This window comes from Felis catus, chromosome C2 (assembly GCF_018350175.1).
Source record: "Felis catus isolate Fca126 chromosome C2, F.catus_Fca126_mat1.0, whole genome shotgun sequence".
Lineage (NCBI taxonomy): Eukaryota > Metazoa > Chordata > Mammalia > Carnivora > Felidae > Felis > Felis catus.
This window is the reverse complement of record NC_058376.1, coordinates 38,461,390-38,488,501: the sequence shown is the minus strand read 5'-3', so window position 1 is coordinate 38,488,501 and position 27,112 is coordinate 38,461,390. Positions and strand designations below refer to the sequence as shown.

Genomic DNA, 27,112 nt, shown 5'->3' with positions numbered 1-27,112 from the left:
ATAAATATTTTATATTAGGATGCCAAGTCAAATGATTATTTTCCACCGAAAACTCATCACCATCACTCCATCTAATTTGAAGTATAAAATATAATTTATTTTTAATGTAATTTAATTCTGCACTTTATAGCACTTATCTTGAAACTGCCCCTAAATGCCCAACTGTTAAACATTGATCACTGCATTTCTCCTTATAAGACTTTTTTTTTTCTGTTTAGAAACCTGTAAGATGCCACAAACCTTGGGATTTCAATTACAGACTTTCTAAACTCCACACAGCAGCTGTAGAATAAGCAAACACCAATTTTATTAATACAATAGGATGACATGAACCAACTGAATGAATTGAATCCCAGAAGATCCTGCCATTTGGGTAAGATGTATTTCGATAGAATTAAAAAAATAGAACGAAGATTTATTTATGACGGATATGAGGACATAAACTTAAAGTAGCAACACAAACCAATTTCTAATTGCTATACAAAGTTGCAGCCTATCTGGGGCAAATGAGTTATGTTATTCCACATGTCCACAGGAAAGCTCAAACCCTTATTTGCATTTCAAGAATACAGGAGAGACAAGGGGGAGTGAAACCTCATTAAATCAAGAGAAAAATAATATTCTTTTAGAATTGTGAATGGAGTATCTAGAAAGTCTTTCTATCCTGACCTACACTAGTTTGTACTGTGCAACATGAAGAGGGGCAGTTGTATAATAGTAAGTAATAAGACAGCCCACAGAGCAAATGCATGTCAAAACCCCTATACAGTGAGAAATAAATACCAGAAACCACATTAAATTAAGCTTCAGTTTAAAAACAAGAAAAGTTGTCTACATTTGACCCCCTGAATCATCTTACAATAAAATTTTCATGAATACACTCTTTAACCCTGTTACCCTCTTCTGATTTCAGTATTTCACATTAGTTATGCCTAAAGCTTTTCTAGAACACTACTCATCTTATTGAGAAACTAATTACCTCCTCACTTTCCCAAGAGAGAATAAGTGAGGAGTGAGGTTAACATAAGGTGAATGAATGAAAGACCCACAGAAAAAGAATTTAAAAAGAATTAGAAACAAGAAGTCTACTGGGAGAATATTTTCCTTGCCAATATACCCCAATAGGTAAGTCCAATTTATTTGCTCCTAATAACAACAGATCAACATTCTACTTTACTCCCAATCTCAGCCCAATCCTATTTGGGTGGGTAAGACCTAGGTAAATATATTTAAATAAATACATAAGATTTAGGTGAATCATAATATTGATAATTTAGTATGAAATTTTTAGAAGCTTTAATAGATTAAAAGAACTCAAGAGTCAGTAACTCTGATTTGGAATTGTTGGGTTGCCTCTGATTTTTTTAACTTATTTCTTAACTCTCTGCTTCATTTTCCTTATTTATTTATTCATTCATTCATTCATTTCCCTCATAAAAAAAATAAACATGGGGAGCCTGGGTGTCTCAGTCAGTTGTGTCTGACTTCCGCTCAGGTCATGATCTCATGGTCCATAGGTTCGAGCCCCCAGTCAGGCTCTGTGCTGATAGCTCGGAGCCTGGAACCTGCTTCAGATTCTGTGCCTCCCTCTCTCTGCCCCTCCCCCACTCATCCTCTGTCTCAAAAATAAATAAACATTAAAAAAAATTTAAAAAAATAAAGATAATAACAGAATCTATCTCAAAGATTTTTGTGAGGATTAAATTAGAAAACACATATACAGGAGAACCTGAATAGCTCAGCTAGTTAAGCATCTGAGTCTTGATTTCGGCTCAGGTCATGATCTCATGGTTGTGAGATAAAGCCCCGTTTCAGGCCTGCTTTGTATTTTCCCTCTCCCTCTCTCTTTGTTCCTCCCTAACTCACACTCTGTCTCTCAAAATAAATAAATAAACATTAAAAAAAGAAAACACACATACAATGTTCAATGTAATGTCTGGCACATGGTAAACATTGAAAATATTAGTTATTATAATTGTTATCCAGTTTTTTAAAAGTTAAAAAAAGCTTCAGAAATAAATTATATCTTTAAAAACAGCATTGCATTATCATATGTATCAGTATCTTTGGCAATTTTCCTAGAGAAGTGAGATGAAGTAGAAGGTAGATGTACCTTCTAAAAGGTACCATCTACATGGGCCTTCTACCCAAACCCCTTAGTGAATCCATTATAGAAACATAACATGCTTTTAAATTCCCTTACAGGTAGTCCCCTATTATCTGCAGGAAATACATCCAGGACCCCAAGTGCATTACTGAAACCATAGATAATACTGAATCCTGTATTTACTATGCTTTTTTCCATACATAACTATGATAAAGGCTAATTTATACATTAGACACAGAGATTAACAATAACAATAAAATAGAACAATATTTATAATAGAACTTATAACCATATACTGTAATAAAAGTTATGTGAATGTGGTCTCCCCCTCTCTCATCATGTCTTATTGTGCTGTGCTCACTCTTCTTGTGATGATGTTAGATGATAAAATGCCTTTATGATGACATAAAATGAAGTGAATGACACAGGTAGCATTAGGCTACTGCTGACCTGACAATAATCAGAAGGAGGGTCATCTGCTTCCATCCAGACTAGGTTGACCGCTGGTAACTGAAACCATGGAATGATGAACTGTGGATTAAGGGGGACTGCTGTATTTCTAACACTCCAAGCATATTTCCTTACATCAGCCTTGTGTGGGATAAATAAATCTAAGCTTCAATAATTGTTTCTTGATAAGTTACTTTTGCTGAAGATTTTGTAGTTGTTATGTAAAAGTTTGAAAAATTCTTTATACTTTTAAATTAATATTTTAATGTTTATTCATTTTTGAGAGAGAGAGAGAGAAACAGAGTGCGAGCGAGGGAGGGGCAGAGAGAGAGGAAGACACAGAATCTGAAGCAGGCTTCAGGCTCTGAGCTTTTAGCACAGAGCCTTATGTGAGGCTCGAACTAACAAACCATGAGATCATGACCTGAGCTGAAGTTGGACGCTTAACTGACTGAGCCACCCAGGTGCCCCTAATTGCTTATACTTTTATTTTTCCAGTTTTTTAAAAATGTTTATTTATTTTTGAGAGAGAGAAAAACAGAGAGAGAGAGAGATAGAGCATGAGTTGGGGAGGGGTAGAGAGAGAGGGAGACAGAATCTGAAGCAAGCTCCAGTCTCTGAGCTTGTCAGCACAGAGCCCGACACGGGGCTCAAACTCACAACCCGAGAGATCATGACCTGAGAAGAAGTCGGATGCTCAACCGACTGAGCCACCCAAGCACCCCTTAATTCCTTATACTTTTAAATTTAAAATATAAACATAGCTTCAACAAAAGGAGTTGAGTGATGTTTTCAACAGAAATTATATAAATCTTACTTCTCAGTTTCTTCACATATAATAAAAGCAAGTAATTTTTACATTTTAAGTATTAGATTGATCTCACTGTAACATAATTTCCTTAATTTTTTCTTTTCTTTTGCTATTGGTTGAACTTCTTTAAAAAAATAACGTTTATTTATTATCAAGAGACAGAGAGAGACAGAGCATGAGCATGGGAGGGACCGAGATAGGGAGACACAGAATTTGAAGCAGTCTCCAGGCTCTGACTTGTCAGCACAGAGCCCGACGAGGGGCTCGACCTCACAAACCGCAAGATCATGGCCTGAGCCGAAGTCGGATGCTTAACCAACTGAGCCACCCAGGCACTCCTGGTTGAACTTCTTTAATGATATCATGTATACACTTTGGATTTTAATATTTAAATGTGAAGAAAGAAAAATTACATATGCCTAAGTGGATCATTCATGTTATATTTTATGTGTTTATTTTAACGTTATAATGAATATAAACATATGAAAGCCACCACGAGGATGACATATAGCAGATTCTCAAAGAGAAGTTTTAGTTTTTGGATTTGTCTTTGACTACATGTTTGTTTTCTCCACAGACATCATTTACATAATAATAGTAATGATGATAGCAATAGCTATAGGTAAAATGTACTGTTTATTAGGTGCCATTCCCCAGGTTAACCCCTTTCTATACATTATTCCATAAAGTTTTCACAAGAGTTGAATGTTGCATGAAATTAACCAATTTTCCAGGTGCTCAAATCAGGGTAAGTTGAAAAATTAGGATTGGACTTGTGTCTGTCTGACTACAAAGTGGAATTTCTTAATATATAGTGTATATTTGCAATACACACTGAGCTATAGATACTCCACTGAAGACAATATCTAAAAATACTTTAAAGAAATGTCTCAGTGTCAATCTCATATGTGCCTTTCAATTCACCCTCAAAAGGTATAATATGATGGGAAACTCGGGATACTAAATGTTGTATTTTGATTGAATAGCAGACTTTATATTTACAATATAAATAAATGAATAAATCATTTATTTAATAATATTATGCATGACTATCACTTAAATCCAGTAAATTGAAATGCTGATTCTTCTCTAAACCACATATGTATCTCAATTTAGATTGCTGAGTGTCCTTCATTATCTTTTAATTCTTATGCAAAGTCAGAGTAATTATGTTAATTTTTATTTGAACACTGAAAAATGATTATATGATTAAAGGTAATAGCTAGAAATGGAATAAAATATTATCCCCACTATAACTGTCAAATTCTGAATAAAAAATAAAGCCTAAAAATCAGACTGAAGACAAAAATATATTTATTGGATTAAAACTGTTTAGAAATTTTGTAATATTCTGTAATAATATTAATCACTATGATACATTTGGTCTGTAAGTTTATGATAGAGTGAAATAAAATCCTTTCATGGAAAGAAATTTTAGGAACACTCCAAGGTACCTTTTTCCATATCTCTAAGTGGCAAAGCATTGGTGATCTTGCTGAAATATGAGTGTAGGGCATATGAATGCAACTTGGATAGTAAACTGATGTTATATGAATTCACCGTGATATATGAATAGAGAATAGATTGTCTAATGTTGAGTATTGAAGCAGGAGACAAATAGAAACTACTCCAGGAAAGCTCTGAGGAATGAATGTTTTGAAGAAGCGGGATCCATGCAAAAGCTACGATCCCCATACCAAAACCAAAACAATCATTTCATCCCCATAAACTTAGGTCCATTTGATAATCGATCAGTTATGGGTGCATTAAGGTGGAAGAATTAAGCACGTTTCAAATCATCTAGGAAAATTTAGGCAAATAGCTGTTCATGAGAAGACATAGTAAACCCCAAAAGTTCAGATTTGAAAAAAAAAAGGAGATTGTTTTTATATTCAGGTTCAAATGTTCAGCCGGGTGATGGCAACATCAGATAGAAGGTTAATAGAAGATCAAGTCTAGAAAAGTGTTAACAAAAATCAACTAAGAACACTTTAGAGGAAGAAGGTGATTATATTAATCTGTTCTCTTGACTGCAAGCAAAAGAAATCTATCTAGAAGCTTAACTACAAGAGAGCTCTGTCATAAACCCAAAGGGCAAGGATAAAATAGAATCCTTTATTAGAACAAGGGAACTGGGCACCATAAGGGCACTCTCTTCACTTTCACTCTTTGTACATTCCTGTTTCTCTTTTCTCAAATTTAATTCATCTTCTTACTCAGTCTAGCTACAAAATTCATTCCCACAAAGTATAACAAATCTGATTCCCATTTCTCTTCCTTTTTCTTACCCCTTTCAGTTTTCCTATTCTCTCCTTCCCCCTTTATCAGTTTTTTTAAGCTTATTTATTTATTTATTTTTGAGACAGAGAGAGAGAAAGAGAGAGAGAGGCAGAGAGAGAATCCCAAGCAGGCTCTGCACTCTCAGTGCAGATCCCAACACAGGGCTCGAACTTACAAACTGTAAGATCATGACCTGAGCTGAAATCTGGGGTCTGACGCTTAACTGACTGAGCCACCCAGGCGCCCCTCTCCCCACCAACCTTTTCCAGTTTTAAGTTTTCAGGAGAGGAATTTGTTTGGATCACTTGTCTTTCTCTTAATAGTCAATAGTGGTGAGGGAGATCGGTTGTGGGTACATATTCATCTAGAAAATAGTTGCTTCCTTTATTTTGTAGGAAGTGAAGTTCATCTTCTTAAGGGACTATAGAGAAGTGGAACAACACTGCAACAAGCAATCTCTTGAGGGATCAGACATATAACCTAAATGAAACCTATATTCCAGAACAAGATAGAAAATGAGAGAGAAAGAAAGGCAAAGAGGAATTAAGATGAAATCTATACAGACACACTAAAACCAAGGGAAATAGAAATATATACATATACAGAGAGAGAAGATCAAGATCTATCTATCTATCTATCTATCTATCTATCTATCTATCCAGCAGGAAAAAATTGAGTAATATGAGGATTGGGAAACCACTTTGACCACTACAGAATAATTAGTGATCTTCAGAATGACAGTTTCTGCACAGATAAGGAAAGGTTTAGTTGCTACAAGATTTGATGATATTCAGATATGTTTATACCATTGCCCTCAGATACTGATATAATAACCATTATAAAAAAAGGAGTGGGAGAAAATTAGGGTAATTTTCTATGTCATTACTAATAACTGCTAACTGACTCCGTGAACTCTCTTTTAATCTAAACACTCATAAATTGCTGTTTTAAGAGTCTTATTTTAAAATGTTACTGGGAATTTAATGTCAAATTTTCCAGTCTATGGTTTCTGGAATGTAATCCTTTTTCCTTAAAAAAAATCAAGACATATTCTTCTTTCCAATATTCCAGAAACTTTCCACATTTGGATCATTCCATAAGGATAAATGAATGAGATGCAATCTTCTTCGATACTTCCCTTGGTTCCCTGGGATGTGCTTTGTTTGGGTCAGAAGAAATGAACTATTTTTAGCCAACCAACTGCTCTTGCATTACCTTGGGTTTTATTTTCCTCTTTCCCACATTTTTTGTCTTTCCTGTTTGAAGACCACTTGCCTTGACATGGAAATTGGACAATAAAAATACTGAGTAGTTCTTTCTGTTATCTCTGCATAATATACATCAGTCTCAAACCATCATTAGAAATAAAATTTCAATTTCTACTTGAGGCATAGTTCATTTTAGAAAGTATCATTTTGTGTCTCCATAACACTTGGGAGATGGCAAAAATATAGGCATAGGGTAAACTATGTCCTTAAACCTCCTGTAGTCTTTTACACAGGTGGAGAAAGAAGATTCAAATAAAATAGATAGCTGTAGGACAGTGGGAATGTCTTTCTGAGAAGTACTAAATTGGGCATATAAGTATGTTTGCATTGCAAAATCCTAGCCAGCTTGAATTCTGACCTGATTTGACAGACACTTGTAACATAATTTATGATTATAATCTTCCAGTTAAAAGTTGGTTCCTGTACTTCAGACTTTCTAACCTGTTTATTGTAAATTGAATTATTGCCCATTGTTTTTAAGAATTACCAAGTGACCACAGATGAGATCATGAGAAGAGGTTTTAGGTAATCAAATGCAGTAATGACTCATAATCACACAATTGTCCGTTGCATCATCAAACATATTTTCTTTCACTCTCATAAAAACATAGATTTTCATCAAAAGGTGTCATCACTATCCTGAAATGGACTGTACTCATTCCTGCTTTCAGTTGCTTACTTATGTTTTCAAATTATTTTTTCCACGTACTACTTTTTTTTTCTATATACCCTACCTATCCTTCAAGAATCAGTTCAAGTCCACCCCCCCCAACACACACAGAAAGCATTTTCTGAGAAAGAGTATTTCAACCTCAGTATGTATCTCAATATCTCCTTAACTCCCTTTTCAATCAAAAATCTATATACTACAATGAATACATTATTATACATTGTTTTTAAATCTTCGTTCCTAAAGTTGTACTTCTTAAGCTTTTTTAAATATACATTATGCTTATACATAAACGTGCATTAATTATCAAGTAATTTCTTGAATGCTCTATGAATGTATTTCTTTTGTTCACCACCAGACAGAAAATTACTGTGGCAAGGATTGGCTAATTCTATTAGGATATGTATTGAAACAACATAAGAAGTTATACTGGAGGGTAAAACAAAGGGTAACAATAATTTTGCCACCTTGTCTTTTGTGTATTCAGTGTTCTATAAAACAAGGATATCGCTAGGAAAATAGTAGTTGCACATTAAATGCTTAGATTTATAAATAGGGAGCAGTTAACACTTCAAAGATGAATCTGTCATAGTGTGAAAACTAGCTGTCCAAATGAACGTGGGGGAAGGCAGGGCTGGAGGGAGAGGGATAATAGAAAAGGGTAGGCTTGTAGAAGATCTGAATATGGGAAATTACTGAAAAAGACAAAACTACTGGGTTGTTCCTCTTGAGCATACAGGAAGGTATTAGGCAAGGCAATGCTAAACAATGAAGATCCAGAAACTTCTCTACAAAGAGCTGGGTTTGTGAAAAACAAAGGAAACTGGCATTGTTTAAAATACTAGTCCACAAACTGTTTTCCATATTTTACTTAACTCTATCATCTCAACAACCTTTTTAAGTTTTTACTGTTATTTCTAACTCTGTAGATGAGGAAACTGAAGATAATAGACATGTGACCAATAAGGTAACTGCAGTTTTGCTCTATAAATGAAAGATATTTGAAAGATAAATGAAGGATAAACCATATATATTTTTCTAGATAAGAAGGTGAAAAAATAAATATATAGATTGCTCTTGAGAATATATAATTGACACATATAAACTATAAACCCATGACAAAGTAGCATACATATATTTGATTTTTTTCAAAACCGTAAAGATGTATTGAGCCAAAAGTCTTTTTTCCTTTCAGGGAGATATTCTGGCATTAGACAAGCACATCCTCTCTCATGAAATTATATTTCCAGGATTCTAGCAAATATAAACTTAATGCAACTAGGAAATGGAAGAAAAGTCATAAATACAAATGTACAGTTTATAATATTCACTTTTTAAAGGAAGATATTTTCTTTTCACGTAATTCTGTGAATTTTTGCTTTTGAGACATTTGCTATCAGCTTTATTCTCTGGTGTATTTTTTTTTTTTTTTGTATTCACAATTTTATCAAGGAAACTAAGGTCAACAGGCAAATGTTGGTGCACAAAAGCACTGTATTCCACTAGGAATAAAATTAGAAATAAAACAAGAAAACAAACTCACAATCATGCAAACATAGACATATATCAGAAACTGAATAAGTGAAATAATATTATTTATATTTGTAGGAATTTATGACCGATGTCCATACATGGAACTAGTATTATCACCAACAGAATTGGCTCCATCAGTTTAGATGGCTTAGACAACGGACCAGAAAAATGAATCATGGTGAGTCATGCAGAATGACAGGAGCTCACCTTTCATTTTATTCTTTGAAGCAGCCGCTGGTTCCAAGGAAAGATTGCACAAGAAGAAGAAAACAAACATGTTAGATATTAGAGTATCAAGTAAGAAAAATAGATATGTTATTCCTATTAAAGTTTAAAAGGGTAATATTTATGATTACATAATTAACACACTTTAGACGAATAGAATCTATAATTAAGAAAGTGATAATTAGTTATATTTTGTTAGTATATGGTTAAAGTCTTTGAATAAGAAAGAGTAGGATAGATAGGAGACATATAGTGCAAATACCAAACATCGTTAAGGCACTAAATTCATTTTAAGGACTGTATGTATATGTTTTCTTTCCATATGTCCTTCCTAACTCAACTTTAGTTAATTCAATTAAAGAAATACACACTTATAGTTTAAACATATTTTGTATTATTTAACGGTTAAAATATAACCCATAAACTCCCCTGCATTTATTGAGGGCTTACTAAATGTCAGGCACTGAGATTGAGTGCTTTCCATATTTCTGCCCCTTAATAATGACAATTTCAAGAAGTAAGTTTTGTTATTACTGATTGACTCACAGATGTGGAAACTGAGACTTAGAAAGGTCAAATTAGGGGCACCTGGGTGGCTCAGTCGGTTAAGCTTCAGACTTCGGCTCAGGTCATGATCTCTCGGTTTCTGAGTTCGAGCCCCTCATCCGGCTCTGTGCTGACAGCTCAGAGCCTGGAGCTTGCTTCATATTCTCTGTCTCCCCCTCTGTCTGCCCTTCTCATGCTCATGCTCTGTCTCTCTCTGTCTCTCAATAATAAATAAACGTTATTTTTTTTTAAGTCAAATTACTTGCTGACTGTGAAACAGCTGGAAAGAAGCAAGTTTGGGATTTGACACTGAATGTGTCTGCTTTCCAAATCTGTGATCTAAGAATGGGGTTTAAGGCACTGAGTCACTGACTGAACTGCAAATATCAGGTCTACAAAGCCAAATCAAAATTGCATGATTCATAAGATTTCAGTTATTTGGAACTTGGTTGACCACATAGCTATAAAAGGAAAAAACTCTATTACTTTAAATGGCATTATTCCCATTAAGGAGTAGAAATTTCAATTTACTTATACCTAGTGGTAAACACTATTTGGGGCAGAAGTAAACTTAATGAGGAAATTAGAAGCATTATACAGGAGAGTTCTTTTTTTTTTACTTTTTATTTTTATTTATTTATTTATTTTAAATATATGAAATTTATTGTCAAATTGGTTTCCATACAACACCCAGTGCTCATCCCAAAAGGTGCCCTCCTCAATACTCATCACCCACCTTCCCCTCCCTCCCACCCCCCATCAGCCCTCAGTTTGTTCTCAGTTTTTAAGAGTCTCTTATGCTTTGGCTCTCTCCCACTCTAAGGAAGACTTCTAGACACAATGCATAATCAAATACCTCTAAATAGTTTGCTATTGTTAGAAAAATAAAATTTGAAATTCTTATTAAAAAAGCTAATATAAAAGCTAAAAACCTATATATTTTGCATATTTTGTTTCCCCAAACAGGATCATACACATTACTTTGCAGTCAGCTTTCCTTCACATCCTCCAGGTTAACTCATTGCCTTCTAACTCACTATTTTAACAGTTACATGTTTTTCGATAGTCTATATGAATGTGACACTTTTTGCCTATTGATAAATAGTGGGGTCATTTGTAGAATTTTTTTTCCTCCTACTAACATTATTGCAATGCACATCCTGTGTCATATGTCTAATATATTGTGGTGGTGTTTTGTTTCTGTAGGACAGCTTTGCAGGCTATTTTCATATTTCTATTTAGATGATAAAACACTGACAAAGATGAAGATCTTAAATATTACAGATGGAAGAGTTGGGATTATTTGGAAAGGAAATACTCAAATATATGTAATGCTCTAAAATGAGAAACCAGAAAAAGAGGGGAAAAATAGACAAAGAAAACTACAGAATCTAGTGTTCGAAATAAACAAACTTTTCTTACTATTTTTTTTCAATTAAATTTAGTTTTTAGTTTCTTGGTAGATGTTTAGTAGATATCAGACTTCTAATCATTATTTTCCTCTTTTGAATTGTTTTTAACACTACACAAAGCTGAAACGCATGGTTAGAATATGCAAAATGTTATCTGCCTCAATTTCAAAGAAAATATTTCAGTGCGTCAGTGTATATTGATTTGTTCATGGGAAGAGAAATTTTTCTTCAAATTCAAATTTATCCCTTAAAAATTTTAGCATGAATTCAAGGAAAACTTACCTAAAACACTTAGAAATATTTGAGACAATCGGTATTTAATATGTAACAGATAAAACCCGTATTTCATAAAAATTCATATTAAATTAGGTAAAAATAAAGAAATAAAAATAGAGAAGGTAAATCTTTACATTTCTCAGTGGAATGGAGGTGATTAATTGAAAGTTCTCAAACATTGCATGAAGGCAGATGATTGTATTCTTAAATTACAGGGTAGAAACCAACATAGAATAGAAAGGAAAACAAAAGCTCTCTGCCTGTTTCTGTGTGTTCAGGCAGCTAATACTAGACTAGGCTGGTTAATATAATTGGAAAGAGGCCAGGCTACCAGGCTTCTTAGCCCAATTATAATTCTCTGCATATTCAATAAAAGAAGCCAAGATGACAGCAATACTGCCATAAATGTCATGTTCAATACTTGTAAGATTTTCCATTGTCAGCATAGCCCAATTATAAGTCAATTGTAAAGTGCACATTGCACACCACCCAAAAGGGATGAAAATTATCTTAAAAATGCAATTTTAACATTCATAGTTAAAACGAAAAGAAAGGAAATAAAGGTACTTTGGCCAGAGAAAAGTTTTAGAGATGATATCAATATTTCTTCACATTTATACTAAAAGCAGTCATTTGTAACTGTAACATTACAGTTGTTTGTACTATTTTTTCAGAGATTATTATAGTATTAAATTTGTAACTGCTAAAAATTACATGAATAATGTGAAAACTTGTGCTTTTGAAGAAAAATGTGAATAATAATAGAATTATCATAGCTAGTTACATATGATTGCTGAGTAGTTAATGAATATTAGGTATTATATTAGTAAGGGTTACCTCTAAAAACTCCAATACAAATGATCAAAAAGTAAAAATACAATTAGTTGGTTATGTTAACAATTTTCTCATTGAATTCGTTGATTTTCTATTTGAAAGTTATCACTAACAATTTTGTGAAGAATTTTGTGAATCTAAGACAGTGTTTCTCACAATAAAGTACAAGAACTATAAATACGGCATGTGGACATTCTCAGGGGAGAATAGAAAAATTTTACCTACCTCAAAATTGATATAACCTAGTCACATTTTCTTTTAATTCCTACTTCTTATTTTAAGATCTACTGTCATAACAAAAGAGTGATATATTTTATTAGTATCTGCAATGTATAAATAGTGTTGAACATATGGAATTTGTGGTTACCTTTAGAAAGTCTTGCTGAAAAATTATTTAGCAATGAAACAGTAAGTAAATAGCAAAGATATTACTGGTATTTATTCACAAGGAGGAAATGCTAAAGCAGTATGGACCTTTTCATTTAAGACTATGTAGATTTTTTCAAAATACTTTGATATTTTAGCCTAGTGTTTTGTATTCTTCCTTTCATAAGCAAATTTATATATAAAGCATCATTGTTTCTTAATATGGAAATCATGAAGTTAGAAAGTGTTTAGACTTTCCAAGGAGACAGAAGTTACTGACATCTATGACTTCATATTCAGATATAGTAGATGTTTCCCTTGCACCAAATTTCTACAATGAAACAAAAATAAATAAATAATAAAACATTGCCAATGATAGATAATGTACAATGTAATTTTTTTAAATATGAAAAAGTTACTCATGTATATGTGTACATTGCAAAAATGAAAGAGAATACACTATCACTACTTTCTAGAAGAAATACAATGAAACTAAGAGATCCAAAACATTACGAAACTGAGATCCACAGAGGATAATTCTTTTTTCTAGGTCACAAAGCCATTCACAAATTTATAACCAAAACACCAGGCACATATGTTAAAATCTGCTACATGAAAATGCAATCATTAGATATAGCACAGCATTGTAGTGCTAACCAATGCCAGATGAGTTTGATATCTTTTTACAAAGAAGGATATCATGCTGATTTGAAAAGGGGAAGGAAGTAGTAGGACATTTATTTTATCAGATGTTTGCCACATTATTACAGTCTTTCAAGACATGGAAATTAAACTAATTGCATTTCAGGTCTAGATAACCACGTACTTTACCCCTTTTCTCATTTTTCTCCCACCATCAAACACAAAGCTAAACACATTATTTCACTAATCACTTGAAGCTTATTTAAAATAACGTGTTTCTTAGCTATCAACTAACATGGTCTAAACATTAGCATTTCCCTATAAAGCTCATTAGAATGTGAAGACTTGAAAATGTGTGACAGAATCTAATCTCTTTCACAAGTTTTTCTTTCTCAACAACACAAATTTTACAGTGGGAAACAAGTATGAAAAATGACGTTTGAGAAAGAAATGTTCGTGAGAGAAGTTATACACCAAAGTAACCAAATATTTGATGGGTGGAAATTTCTCTTCATACAAATACGCCAGTCCCTGAGTAAAGAGGAAATAATAGAATTTGAAAACCACCATTCCGTAGTTCCTAACAAGTTCTCGTATGTAGGTAGCAACCACCATTCATGCTATCATCACTAAAGGGAGACTACTGGGCATTACATACCTTTCCCATGGAAAAGGACACAATACTATTTGAAAAGTTTTGTTTTGTTTTGTTTTTGCTAGAATAATTAAATTTGGATGGGATCATGTCTCTACAGTGAACTTTCAATGTACAATAAAAACAGGGGACAAAAAAATACATCAAGTCAATGCAATTAGTCAAATCTTGTATATTGGGAACCACACACAGGCAATTTTGGCGTTTGGTGCCTTCAGCAAATAGATTTCAGGGGGAAAAAGAGAAAAAAAATGGAAGGGGAATCTAAGGGACATACCAAAACAATTGCCATGTGCAAACTACTTTGGGTCTGATGAGCACTCGATATTTTATGATATTAAAGAATTATATTAATATTTAGGTGGGATATACGATTTGACTATTTTTTAAGTCATTATATTTTTATAAAAGTAAACATCTATAAAAAGATGATCTATTGCCAGGGATTCTTTACAAAGTAATCTTGGGAGGCATGTTCCTTATTATATTTTCTCTTTATTGATTAGTAATATGATTGAAATTTCTGATAATAAAAAAAAATCTTTGGGGCGCCTGGGTGGCGCAGTCGGTTAAGCGTCCGACTTCAGCCAGGTCACGATCTCGCGGTCTGTGAGTTCGAGCCCCGCGTCGGGCTCTGGGCTGATGGCTCAGAGCCTGGAGCCTGTTTTCGATTCTGTGTCTCCCTCCCTCTCTGCCTCTCGCCCGTTCATGCTCTGTCTCTCTCTGTCCCAAAAATAAATAAACGTTGAAAAAAAAAATTAAAAAAAAATCTTTAAAATCTTTATTCAGTTAAACATCTAAGCTTATTTCTGTTTTAAATATTACCTTTTTTCTACATGACTTTTCTTATAAGATGATTAAATATAATAGTGTATATAAAACAGTAAAGTATTGACTGTATATTTTTTATATTTAAATGTGGTAAATTTGTCATGTGAGTAAATTATTTATGTTTTGTGTAAGGCTAACAGGCACTATTGAAATAATTTTGGCTTATGAAATTTAGACTTTAAAATGTAGGACACATTAATTTCCTCTATGAACTAATCATTTGACTTCTGAATTAATTGTATGTATCAAAATAACAGTTATTTTGTATTAAGAACTTTTTCTTTTTGTTTCCATGCTTCTAAAACTGATAGTTTACATATAAGATATTTACACTACCTTATTCTATATTTACTTCTTTTGCTCTCAAGAATCTCTTTAAGTTTCATGAGTCACTACCAATTTATAAATCTCTTTTTTTTATGCTATATTCCATACTTCCCTGTAGGCTTATGACTTTCACTGTGATAGGAATAGGGATAAGTTTTCAAGACTTTGTAAAAAATTGGACTCAAACTCATGCCTCTAGAAGAGACTACAACATAAATGCAAACCCTTAGATGTATCAGTCATATATTATTATGAAAGCTTTGAGGCACTACCAGAATAAAAGGTTCTCAATAAATAAAGTACATGACTATCCTTTGAAGTTATATTTTATATCTATGTTACTAACCCAGGAAGCTATTTTATATTATCCTGAATCTATTACTGGAATAAAATATAGTGTTGAAGATTAGTCTCATATTATTCCCTCAGTGTCTAATTTTAATGGATAAACTTAATATTCATCGTTCAGATTGTTCATTGCATGGACACTATTAGATTTAAGAAATGTTTTATAAAGAAATACTTAGAAAACTAATGCCCAACATCAATGAGATTGATTGCATTTCCTATTATCTTTTTTTTTTTTAATTTTTTTTTCAAGGTTTATTTATTTTTTGGGGGGACAGAGAGAGACAGAGCATGAACGGGGGAGGGGCAGAGAGAGAGGGAGACACAGAATCGGAAACAGGCTCCAGGCTCTGAGCCATCAGCCCAGAGCCTGACGCGGGGCTCGAACTCACGGACCGCGAGATCGTGACCTGGCTGAAGTCAGACGCTTAACCGACTGCGCCACCCAGGCGCCCCATGCATTTCCATTTTCTAGATATCATATTTTCAGTTTTTTCTACTACTCTAATTAGAATTTTTACTCATAATTCAACTGAAAATATATTCTATTTTACTAATTTAAACATATGCAAAGTAAGTGATTCTTTTATGCCTATAAATACTGATGGCAAAATTGTAAAGCAACTACATACATATGCTTATTTGAATACTTTCTGAGCCACCAAAATTCTCGAGTTGTCATATATAACCATTAATAAGGCAGAAGGCAATGTGAGAAAATTATATGACATAAACATCCTCTATTGTGTATATACATATGTGTACATCTGCGTACATAGAATATAATATTATGTAATAATTTTGCATAATCATATGCACATAAAACAGTTTATTCAGTTCATATTATACTACCATAATTATTACTTTTATTTTTATCTAGGAAGAATCATTGTTGGACTCCATATTAATATTAAGAATGGTTTTCATGTTGTATGGAAACCAATTTGACAACAAATTTCATATATTAAAAAAAAAAAAAAAGAATAGTTTTCAGTTAGAGAACCCAAGCATCTTCTAGTCAGCACATTTATTGACTTACAACAGTTTTGCAATTATTATAATGGATGACTGGTATTCACTGATGTAAAATAAGAGAATCAATACTACCTGGGGCTTATACTGAGTACAACAGTTTTCAGCTTTGGCTTAGGGACAACAGTGAAAAAAGATGAGTTAAGGGGCAGAAACAGAAAAGATGTTTAACAAAAAATAAGATATTTTTTTGAGAAAATGTATAAATAGAGATGTGAAACCAGAACCATGTGGTGATATGCCTATAGCATTCCAGCAAATAATTATGAAGTGAACATAGAATCTCTGTTTCCTAACTCTTAATTGCTAGAATATGGGCTAATTCTGGAAGAGCTGTGTAAATAGAAAATGTGCTTGGAAATAATTTAAGGGAATCTATCTAATCTGCTTCAGCATAGGTTAGGTAACTTGTTCAATTCCCAGGGGATCCAAAAGCAATCACTTTGGTGTGACTGGCAAAGTCAAGCTCCTTCATGCATGAGCATGTGATCAAGAATTACTTGGTTTTGTCCTCTACTGGATCACCCCAAAGAGGAGCTCCAGCAAGGTGAAAAGTGACTTCCAGAATTTTGTGCACAGCCACTGCTGCTTCTCTGATCTCATCCTGAGTTATACTTCAGATGGGGTCATGAGTCCCTGAAATTGAGTCATTGACACTAAAAGAGCTCAGACCCAGGATACACACATTTAACATACATTCAGTATTTAAGGCATGCTAATTTAAGCAGTACATAGTTGCCTATTTACAGTAGTACATCCCTCCATAAACCAAATGAAGAGAATATGATCAAGTGAAGAGTGTTATGCTAAGTGAAATAAGTCATACAGAGAAAGACAGATACCATATGTTTTCACTCTTATGTGGATCCTGAGAAACTTAACAGAAGACCATGGGGAGGGGAAGGAACAAAAAAAGTTAGAGAGGGAGGGAGGGAGGCAAACCATAAGAGACTCTTAAAAACTGAGAATAAACTGAGGGTTGATGGGGGGGTGGGAGGGAGGGGAAATTGGGTGATGGGCATTGAGGAGGGCACCTGTTGGGATGAGCACTGGGTGTTGTATGACAATAAATTTCATATTAAAAAATTAAAAAAAAATAGAAATGTCATTTCCAAGTTCTTTAGAATTGATCTCCAGTAGTTTTCACTATAATTTAATATAATCAAGTCTGTCTGACACATCAATACTATTTTAGTTACATTCTTAATAAGTGACAGGAAAATAAATCACATTATTGAATCAATTGTAAGTAGGTGGATAAATACTGGGCTGTTAATATTTGATTACAGTGGGTCTTATGGAGAACCTCAGTGTCATCTTCTTTTCCTATGTTTCTCTGGCTTTGTCTTCTATTTAACATTTATTTTATATTGATATAGTCAGGGATTTTTGTATAATTTATTTTCCAGAAAATTTTCATTACCTTCTATCTAACACTCTGGGTCCATAAATAATACTATTTTTCCTTGACTGATATAGGAATGTTAATCATAACATGAATTTTAGGGTGGACATTGTGGTTTGGGAGATATTAACTTTTTATGTAAGGCATGGAAACAGATGATGAGCAATTGAGAATATATTATTACTACATCTAAACTTGAAATCCACAAAGCATTTTGTGGATTTCTCAGAGATATGATCTCAGACATTTCTGAGATATAAGGGTCTCACGATTCTATTGTAAGACAAACAAAAAAAGTACATTAAATGCACCATAACCTGGCCCAGCTTGAGGACATTAGAATTTTTTAAAAGGTATTTTTAAAGTTATTTTAGAAGTATTATATAAATGAATTAAAAAACAACATGACCTAGATTTCTGTATCAAATATAGTCTTAATAAACATGGGCAGCAATTGAAAAAAAGAAAAACACTAATATGGTCTGGGCTATCCATATTTTTCAACGGAGTCAAATATTCTCTGAATGGAGTATTATAACTGACCTTATTTAAGTATTTGGAAGAAACAAACTTCCAAATATAGTTTATCTTAATCAGTAAAATGTCAATAGGTAACCTTAATTCAGTCACAAGAACTTTTTCTGTTATACATCCTGACTTTCACTACCTAGGAACTGGTTCCTCTTATCTATGGAACGATAATACAACTAACCAATAAAGAAAATGTTCTTGTCATGATGCTATTTTTCATTATTTCACAAACTGTTTTTTTTAACTTTTTAATGTTTTATTTATTTTGAGAGAAAGAGAGAGAGAGAGACAGAGCGTGAGCAGGAGAGGCGTAGAGAGAGAGGGAGACAGAGAATTTGAAGCAGTCTCCAGTCTCTGAGCTGTCAGCACAGAGCCTGATGCAGGGCTTGAACCCAAGAACTGCGAGATCATGACCTGAGTTGAAGCTGGAAGCTTAATCGGCTGAGCCACCCAGGCGTCCCTCTCACAAACTATGTTATACATACATATTAATAAACATGTTGAGAAGTCCCAGCGTTTTACAAGAAAATATATTTTAGAGAAAAGATAAAGTCAGTTCTCAGGATTTTTAAACAAACTGTAAGTAAATTTATTCAGGTTGTTTGCATTTGAATCCACTGTTAAACCTAAAATCCCACCTGGGATGATTTCAGAGAATCAGAGAATCTCAGAGTTGGAAGAGACCATTAAAGGTTACCTGGTCTAATCTCCCTCCCAGCGTTGATTATCAAATAATGTGCACTCTAAATACAGGGAAAGATAGATATTCGGCAACATAAACTGCAACTGTCCATTAATTTTAAAACTCTAAAGCATTACTTAAAAATTCAAATGAGCAAATTGTAATTAAGTGCTGTAATTCATTCTCTGAAACTAGTTCTGAACATGACACTCCCCTGTGCCAGTTGAAAGCCAATAGACGACCCCTAACAGGATGCTCTTCCTAAAGTGTAACCAGTATTAAACCGTCCATAATAATTCAAGTTGAGTAATAATTTTGAAGTTATAGTCCTTAATAAAAACTGGAAACAATATAAGACATACCCATTGTTCCATTGAAGAGATGCAGTTTGGCGGTAAATCAAGTGAAGATAATCTAACAGTCATTTATTGAACATGCCCTATAAATTACAAGGATGATGTTGCTCTGGAACAAAAATGTGATTACTACAAGATCCCTGTCCTCAGAGACCTTATCTTCTAGAAAAGGAAACAAATGCATAATTTGTTTTGAACAGTAGTTCAAAAGAAATGGAAGTGTAAAACTAGGCGAGGGATTAAGTTGAGAAAAGTTAATTCACCAGCTAAACAAAGCTGGTTGGAAAGCTGGTTGGGAATCCGGAAGAAGAGAAGAGGGAGGTCCTTCCAGGCAGCTGCATCAGTGCATAGGTATGGAGGAAAGAAGGATCATGGTGTTGAAGGAAGGAGAGCTTTGAGCTTGCTCTGCTCTGGAGCCTGGTTAGAAATGTGTTCTGTTGATGTAATCTATCCACTTGTACTTATAATCTATGTGAACTGCTTTATATTATGCTTACTCCATCTTTCCTTTTACTAGATTCAATGGTGGGTGGCTTGAGGAAAAGATGGGCATCAGATTCCATTTCTTGAGAGATTTACTAGACTACTCAGGTAATACACTTTTCAGGCTACATAGAACAAAACATTTAAAGGAAGTGTTCCTATGCAGACAGGCACTTCAGCGAACACTGGAGCTGGCAACACAACTATGACGACTCCTCCTTAGAACCTCATAAAACCTCCTCTTCAAAGAGATTTATGAATAATGTGAACTAAATAATTCATGGGATTGCAGATGCCGGTCCAAATAGCCTCTTCTTTTTCAAGGTTTCAGTTTGTAGAACTGTGATCAAAAGCCTTCATCAGTCATGAGAGTTGCATTTGTCCTCACTCCAAACAAACCATATTTGCATGTGAATGTTTTTCATTGAAATGAGATATATAATATGCCAGCCAAGGCCCAACTAAAAGGCATTTTATGCCATTTAAATTCAGTCAAATTAAAGGCTGAATGCAACCTAAAAGGTCTACTCTCAGAACAGTAATTTGACACATCATAAATAAGAACCATTTTTTTGTTAGCGTAGGTTCAGCACTTGTCAGAATATTGTACACAGCCATATTAACAAAGTGCCGCCTCTTAGGGAGAAATAAACTATAAGAAAAACCTTGTATGTAAAGCGGCAAAACACACAAAGAATGTAATGTAGTGTCACTGGTTCAAAGTTGACATTTTTCACTGACATTTACAGAAGAGGATAGATAACATTTTAACCTACTTGAATGCCAAAAGAAATTGTCAAAAATAACTTTTTTGTTTCAAATTTAAACTAAAAATTATGTTTAGGAACAGGTGAAAATATTGATTGCCACTTAATTCAGAATAAGTGGCTTTAACTCATCAACTTAATTCTTGGTCTTGGAAAGTGAGAACTGGAATCATTGATGAAATTATAAACTAAAAAGCCAAAACTGAGTTGAAAAATATCAAATGTTTGGAACTGTTATAATACTCTTGTAAAGACCTCAATGATGTGGAGACCTAATTTTTTACTAAAGATTATGAACAGACGTTATAACAAATTTTCTAGTTCTCATTGACTGAAAGAAAATATCACTGAGTTACACACGTTGAGAGGTTTTTACGTGAAAATTGATAATTGTATGAGACAAAAGGCTAGAATCCAAAGGCTAGAGAGAGCTGTCAAAGAAGAATACACAGGAATTCTCATAATTTAAAGTGTCCCACACATTCAACCTTATTTTATTTTAATTTCCCCATAGAAAACTTGTGTATATTTTGGTCACCATCTATCCAATCTGTTTCTGAAAACATTAAGTTCACTGTCATTTGAGCCCTCAGTAACATTAAAGAAAAAATAGATTGTATTGCACATTGAATTGTCATCATTATGGCTGTAAAAATTAACTTTATTTTTGTATCTGCATCTTTATACGTACTAAAAAGATTTGAGATGTTTATAGTATAGAGAATGTATGATATCCCAGGTACTGTACAGAAAAATTTTCTTGACATTAGATATCAGTACCCAAACTGTTCACATCTTCAAATCAAATATCTGAAATTCTAAAAGTAGAAAATAACTATAATCTCATCCTTCTGTTCTACCAAAAAGTAATAAGAGCCCTAAATTTTAGGAAAGTATTTACCCAAGTCCTCCTGTAGTAAAATATCAAGCTTTCCAAAATACCCTTCATATGTAATTATGGTGATTCTTATGATATATCACACATGGGTGGGGAGTGTTGGCAAGTAAGAGGAAAATCTGGATTACTGATATTTTAACTCTAATTCTTTTTAAATGCATGCAGTTTTGAAAAATTAAGAATGAAGGAAATCATATTCTTTAAAAGGCAAATCATGCTGATAAATTGTTTTAAAAATGCTAAGGTAAAGGAAGTTGTATTTTTCTTGGTAAATATTGTGGGAAAGTATAGATGTTTGGGTGTTTCCAAGAGATAAACATGAGGTGCTCTTATATGACTGTATAATGTTAAATTCATCTATACAATCTCAAAATGTGTCTTACTGTTTTCTGGGCATATGAACTTTACAACGTAGATGTGATTCTTCAGGTTAAAAAAAGCGCGATTAGGTAAGAAAGATCTCAAATAACAAAATAATACAGGTATATAATAAGAATAATGACTTTTACCTCCATGGAAATATCTTAACTACATCAACTATACTCGTCAATGCTTATTTTACAATAAAACTATATAACGACAAAGTCTTCCTGGGGGAAAAAATGGTACTCTATAGAAGGAAATGTATAAAATCTAAGACATTTCCCTGGACACATCAGTTCTAAATCACAGCTACAGAGATCTAGCAATTCCGCAAAGTCTTTCAATGATTATTTTGTCATTTTACAGGTAAATATTTGGTAAGTTAACCAATTTACCAAATAATAGAGTAAGTAAATATTAAAGTATATAAAATATAAATTAAACCTGTAAATTATATCAAATATCAAATATACCTATACTTATATAAATATACAATATATATATATATATAATTATAGCTGTGACATTCTATAAATGAATACCCACTAGAATATATTGGATATGAAAATTATCAAGCCACTTTTATTTTGTTCTGATTTATCAAATAATATATAAATTTAATATGTTTAGAATTTTCATCATGACAATAAAAGACAAATAAGCAAGGGTTTGTTTTTTTTTTTGTGATGACCTAGATTTTCTTCTCTCCCTATACCAACTTGTGAATTGCTTATTCAGCTATTGAGAAATGTATATATTTTTCATATTTCTGTAATAGATGTCATCAAGTCTGAAGCCAATGCATTCATATGTAAATAATCATCATAAACAAGTCAATACAAGGAAAATATCTATTATGCTAGGGAAATTAGGACAATTCTGATGCAAAGGTACTACCTTTATAGAAAACAACAAGGAATGGCTTGTGGCAGAAAAACACAATATATCAGTGGGAATGTGAATGCTAATGAGAGAAAGCCAAGGGATGGAGATACTGCAATGTACATTGCAAGCAGACACTGATGAGGGCAGATGTAGAAAAATGATTATCAACTTTAGACCCCTAGAGCAACATGAATGAAATCACATCCTTGTGTTCTGGGAAATAAAACAGGCAAGTTGGATAGAAATAAAGAGAGGCTTTAATTATCTAAAAGTAAATTGGGAGCAACCCATGATAATACTGAAGTGGGGTTATTATAGAATACAATGTAGAGTTAATTCAGAAATCAGTTTGTTCAAAAACATCAACAGCTGGGTTTAATAATAGACACAATGAATCAGAAATGAATAAAACCTTGAGATGGAAGATTATCTGAGCAACTCTAATCATATTATTAGATTTACTAAGGAAAATAAAATGGCAAAGAATCCATGAAAGGACCTTATTTGTGTGAATATAGTTCGAAGCAACATTTTTTAAGATATAAATCTGAGGTCATACTAACAGCAGTATACATATTTCATGGATACTTTTTCTAGGTTTTTATGACACAATGAGCAAATTATATGAGAAATGATTCATTATAAATAATCAAAGATAAAATCTGAGGGGGGAAATCCATATGTAATGACAGAATAAATTTTTCAGAGTTAAATTAGACTCCAATTAGATTCTTTTTTCTTAGGCTTTTTGAAAGGGAAGTTTGAGGGGTTAGATACCAGACTTCTCATATTGTTGAATATTTAGTGAACCAGGCTCACAAATGGCAGGAGGTTCTGTAGGACAAGATCTACTAAATATCCCAACAAATGCAGTTTAAGAGGACACATAATGAAGGCCCCAAGGAGCCAGTAATCAGGAGCTGACTCCTTGTACATATAAACAAACTGGAAAATCACCACGGAAAGAATGGAAATTCAAGAATTAAGTCTCTGCAAGATGATCAATTTTTTAATGTTTATTTTTGGGAGAAAGAGAGAGACAGAGTGTGAGTGGGGGAGGGGCAGAGAGAGAGGGAGACACAGAATCCGAAGCAGGCTCCAGTCTTGGAGCTGTCAGCACAGAGCCTGATGCAGGGCTCGAACTCACAAACTGCGAGATCATGACCTGAGCTGAAGTCGGACGCTTAAACGACTGAGCCACCCAGGAGCTCCAAGATGATCAATTTTTGAAATTAAAATGGCCTATGCAGTGTTTCATGTCATGTTCACGTAGCACATTTACTTACTAGAAGCATTTAACACCAGGTTTAGAACACTAGCCCTCATCACTTACTGATGTGAGCTTGAAGAAGATACAGCACGTCTTTGTACTCAAATTTTTCATCACTAATATGGGATGAGAACAACAGTGTTTAATTCATAGAATTATAATACAAATGTAAATAAATCAATACATATAAAGCCCACAGAACACAGCCTGGCACTTAGTAAAGGCATGGAAACTATGCTATTTTTATTGTAGTCTTTATGACCTCATAGAGAAATTATGTGTATCCTTGCTGTTCCTCTATTGGAGGCTTTGTATTTTCTCTTCACTACCAGAAACCCATTTCCTCATACAGAACTCAGTGTTTGATAGGCACTCAGGAAGTTTCCTGAATAAATAAAGGTAGAATACCTGCTATGTATCAAGTACTACACTTAACTCTGAGGAAATAAAAGATGAAAATAACAAGATCTTTGCCAAATTTTGTCTGTATAATAATGTGGCTGTTTTGTACGTCCCCTGTCCATTGTATCTGATTGAAGAACGATCAAAAAAAGTTAGCACACCTGCATACTCTAAACAAATTGATATAAAATAGTTCAGGTACCTTTCCAATTTATCTAACACTGAGTTGTTTGGTTTTGTAGGAAACAAATTCCCCAAGTATAAAGTATTTAAGGGAATAGTGATGCAAACTTTAAGTTTTCCATTAGAGTAGAAAAGGAAAAAGACTAGTGTAAATATATCACATAACAGCTATATAAATAGATGTTGTATTAGACATATTTAAAGTCACTTGATTCCCACCCGCACTCCACCTCTCATCTGGAGACAAGAATAGTATACTCCTCCCCAAAGGAAATTCCTGCCCTACTCATATTTTTATTGATATATCAATATATCAATGTATACATCAATCATTTACTCCTTTGTCATACTTGATATATAATGTGAGTGACCTGCTTTAAAAATGATCAGCCAGATTCTGTCAGAAATAGGTGTTTGGCTAACTAAGAGATTGTGACCAGGGAGCCAAAACTGAAACATCTTACGCTGTACATAGCTGAAGCCAAACTAGAAAGAGAACGGAAAATGGACTACAAACAGGAAAGATGGAGATGATAAGGTTCCTTAGGATGTGCCTTGTGTTCCTCCTTTTCCTCCTTTGGAGAAGCAATAAGTCTCGGTGTCTTGCAGCTAAAATGTCCTAAAAAGATAAACCATGTGTATAGATATAGATGTAGATACAGATATAGATATAGATCTGTAGGACAAGATCTACTAAATATCTCAACAAATGCAGTTTAAGAGGACACATAATGAAGGCCCCAAGGAGCCAGTAATCAGGAGCTGACCCCTTGTACATACAAACAAACAAACAAGAATATATATATATATATATATATATATATATATATATATATATATGAGAATAAACAACATGTACCAGAATATACATTTAAAATGTAAGGGAAAAAAACACCCATATACCCAAGTGATTACAGACACCTACGTAATACTGACTCATCTAAGGTGCAGTTTGGACCAGTGGACCTTCTCAGATTGAAGCTTTATTAAAAACAAGTTGACTCCTTATATATTAAAAAAAAAAAGACTAGTTAAATATCCTACATTAATTATTCTGGACAGGACTGGCAAGTGAAGAGTGCTTACAAAGCAGACATAGAAGGTGTCCAGGAAACCCTTCAATGAATTTTGAATGAGGATGTTCTTACTGTATTGCATAGTATAAGACTGCATTAGGGTGCGAGATGGGATTCTGGGCTGCCCATGTTCTGCTGAATGTGAACAGGGACAGGTTTTGAAAAACCCTTGAGTCTTTCAAAGTTTATATCTTATTACTCAATGTGTCCTTTCAACCATATAAATCCTTATCTCTTTTTTCAATCAGCTCTTTCTCTTCACTGTCTAGGCCCCTTGTAGGTTTTATGTGTAACTGGGCAGTAAAACCTCAAGAACTGAGGATCAGGAAGTATAAGTTCAGAATTCTCAAACTCTCCTTTCTCTTCCATATTGCTCCTTAAGTAGGAGTCTGACTCACCTGAAGATATGCTCCTTCACCCCATTTGAAAACAAGAAAAACTTTGATAAGTCATTTTCCCTTGTTTTGGTAAACTGATTATTCTCCTAGCATGAATAGATTTTAGACATTTTGTTACATATACTAGATGTGTACCCAGTAATCTTTTATCTCTGTGCAGTGGAACACTGACCTCATTAAAAGATTATTAATCATCAAGGAGCAGAGTGGAGAAAAGGCTAGAACAGGTAGAGGAGTCCGGCATTTTCACTTATTGCTAATCCTGTAAATCATCTGAATGGCCTTTAGCTTTTTGGGATTTGAGGAAAGGGCTCCCTGACAAAAGTTTCTTGTCTCCTCCCTTCTGCCTTTTTATTGACAAATAAAAACTGCATCACCTTTTTTGGCAACAGAGAAGGGGGGGTAAGATTAGTAATAGTAAATAAAATCTCTCTAGCTCAAAATGTGAGTCAGAAGTATCAATATAAAGACAATGTATTTTGTCTTAAAAACAGGTGTGTGTTTGTGTGTGTGTGTGTGTGTGTGTATGCATTTATATGTGTATGTGTGTATTGCCATTGAAAAAACCCAGGAAAAATGCAAATCTAGTCGCACTGAGCATCCCTAGTACTCTCATTGAGGTTTCTAAATACATTTCCATGAAAAGAAAACAAGAAAACAAGATTTATTGAATAAATAGCTTTTAGGGAGCAAAAAAATGTATGGTCCAGAAAGCTAGAAAGCCATAAATGTCTGATGATTTTATGTCAAAAGAATTGAAGAGGCAGTCATTAGTCAAATATTTGACTATTTGAATAATT

At 33.6% G+C, this 27,112-nt stretch overlaps 1 protein-coding gene across 3 annotated transcripts in view; it reads right to left on the bottom strand.

Moving 5' to 3' along the window:
• CADM2 (cell adhesion molecule 2) overlaps window positions 1-27,112 on the bottom strand; it is a 1,068,777-nt gene that overhangs the window by 332,175 nt on the left and 709,490 nt on the right. For 2 of the 3 annotated variants that reach the window (XM_019839555.3, XM_019839556.3), the window contains exon 2: window positions 9,327-9,353. The exons of the other annotated variant lie outside the window; for it this stretch is intronic. In XM_019839555.3, the coding sequence (XP_019695114.1) occupies window positions 9,327-9,353 (27 nt within the window). The remainder of the gene's footprint in view (window positions 1-9,326; window positions 9,354-27,112) is intronic. 3 annotated transcript variants of the gene reach the window in all.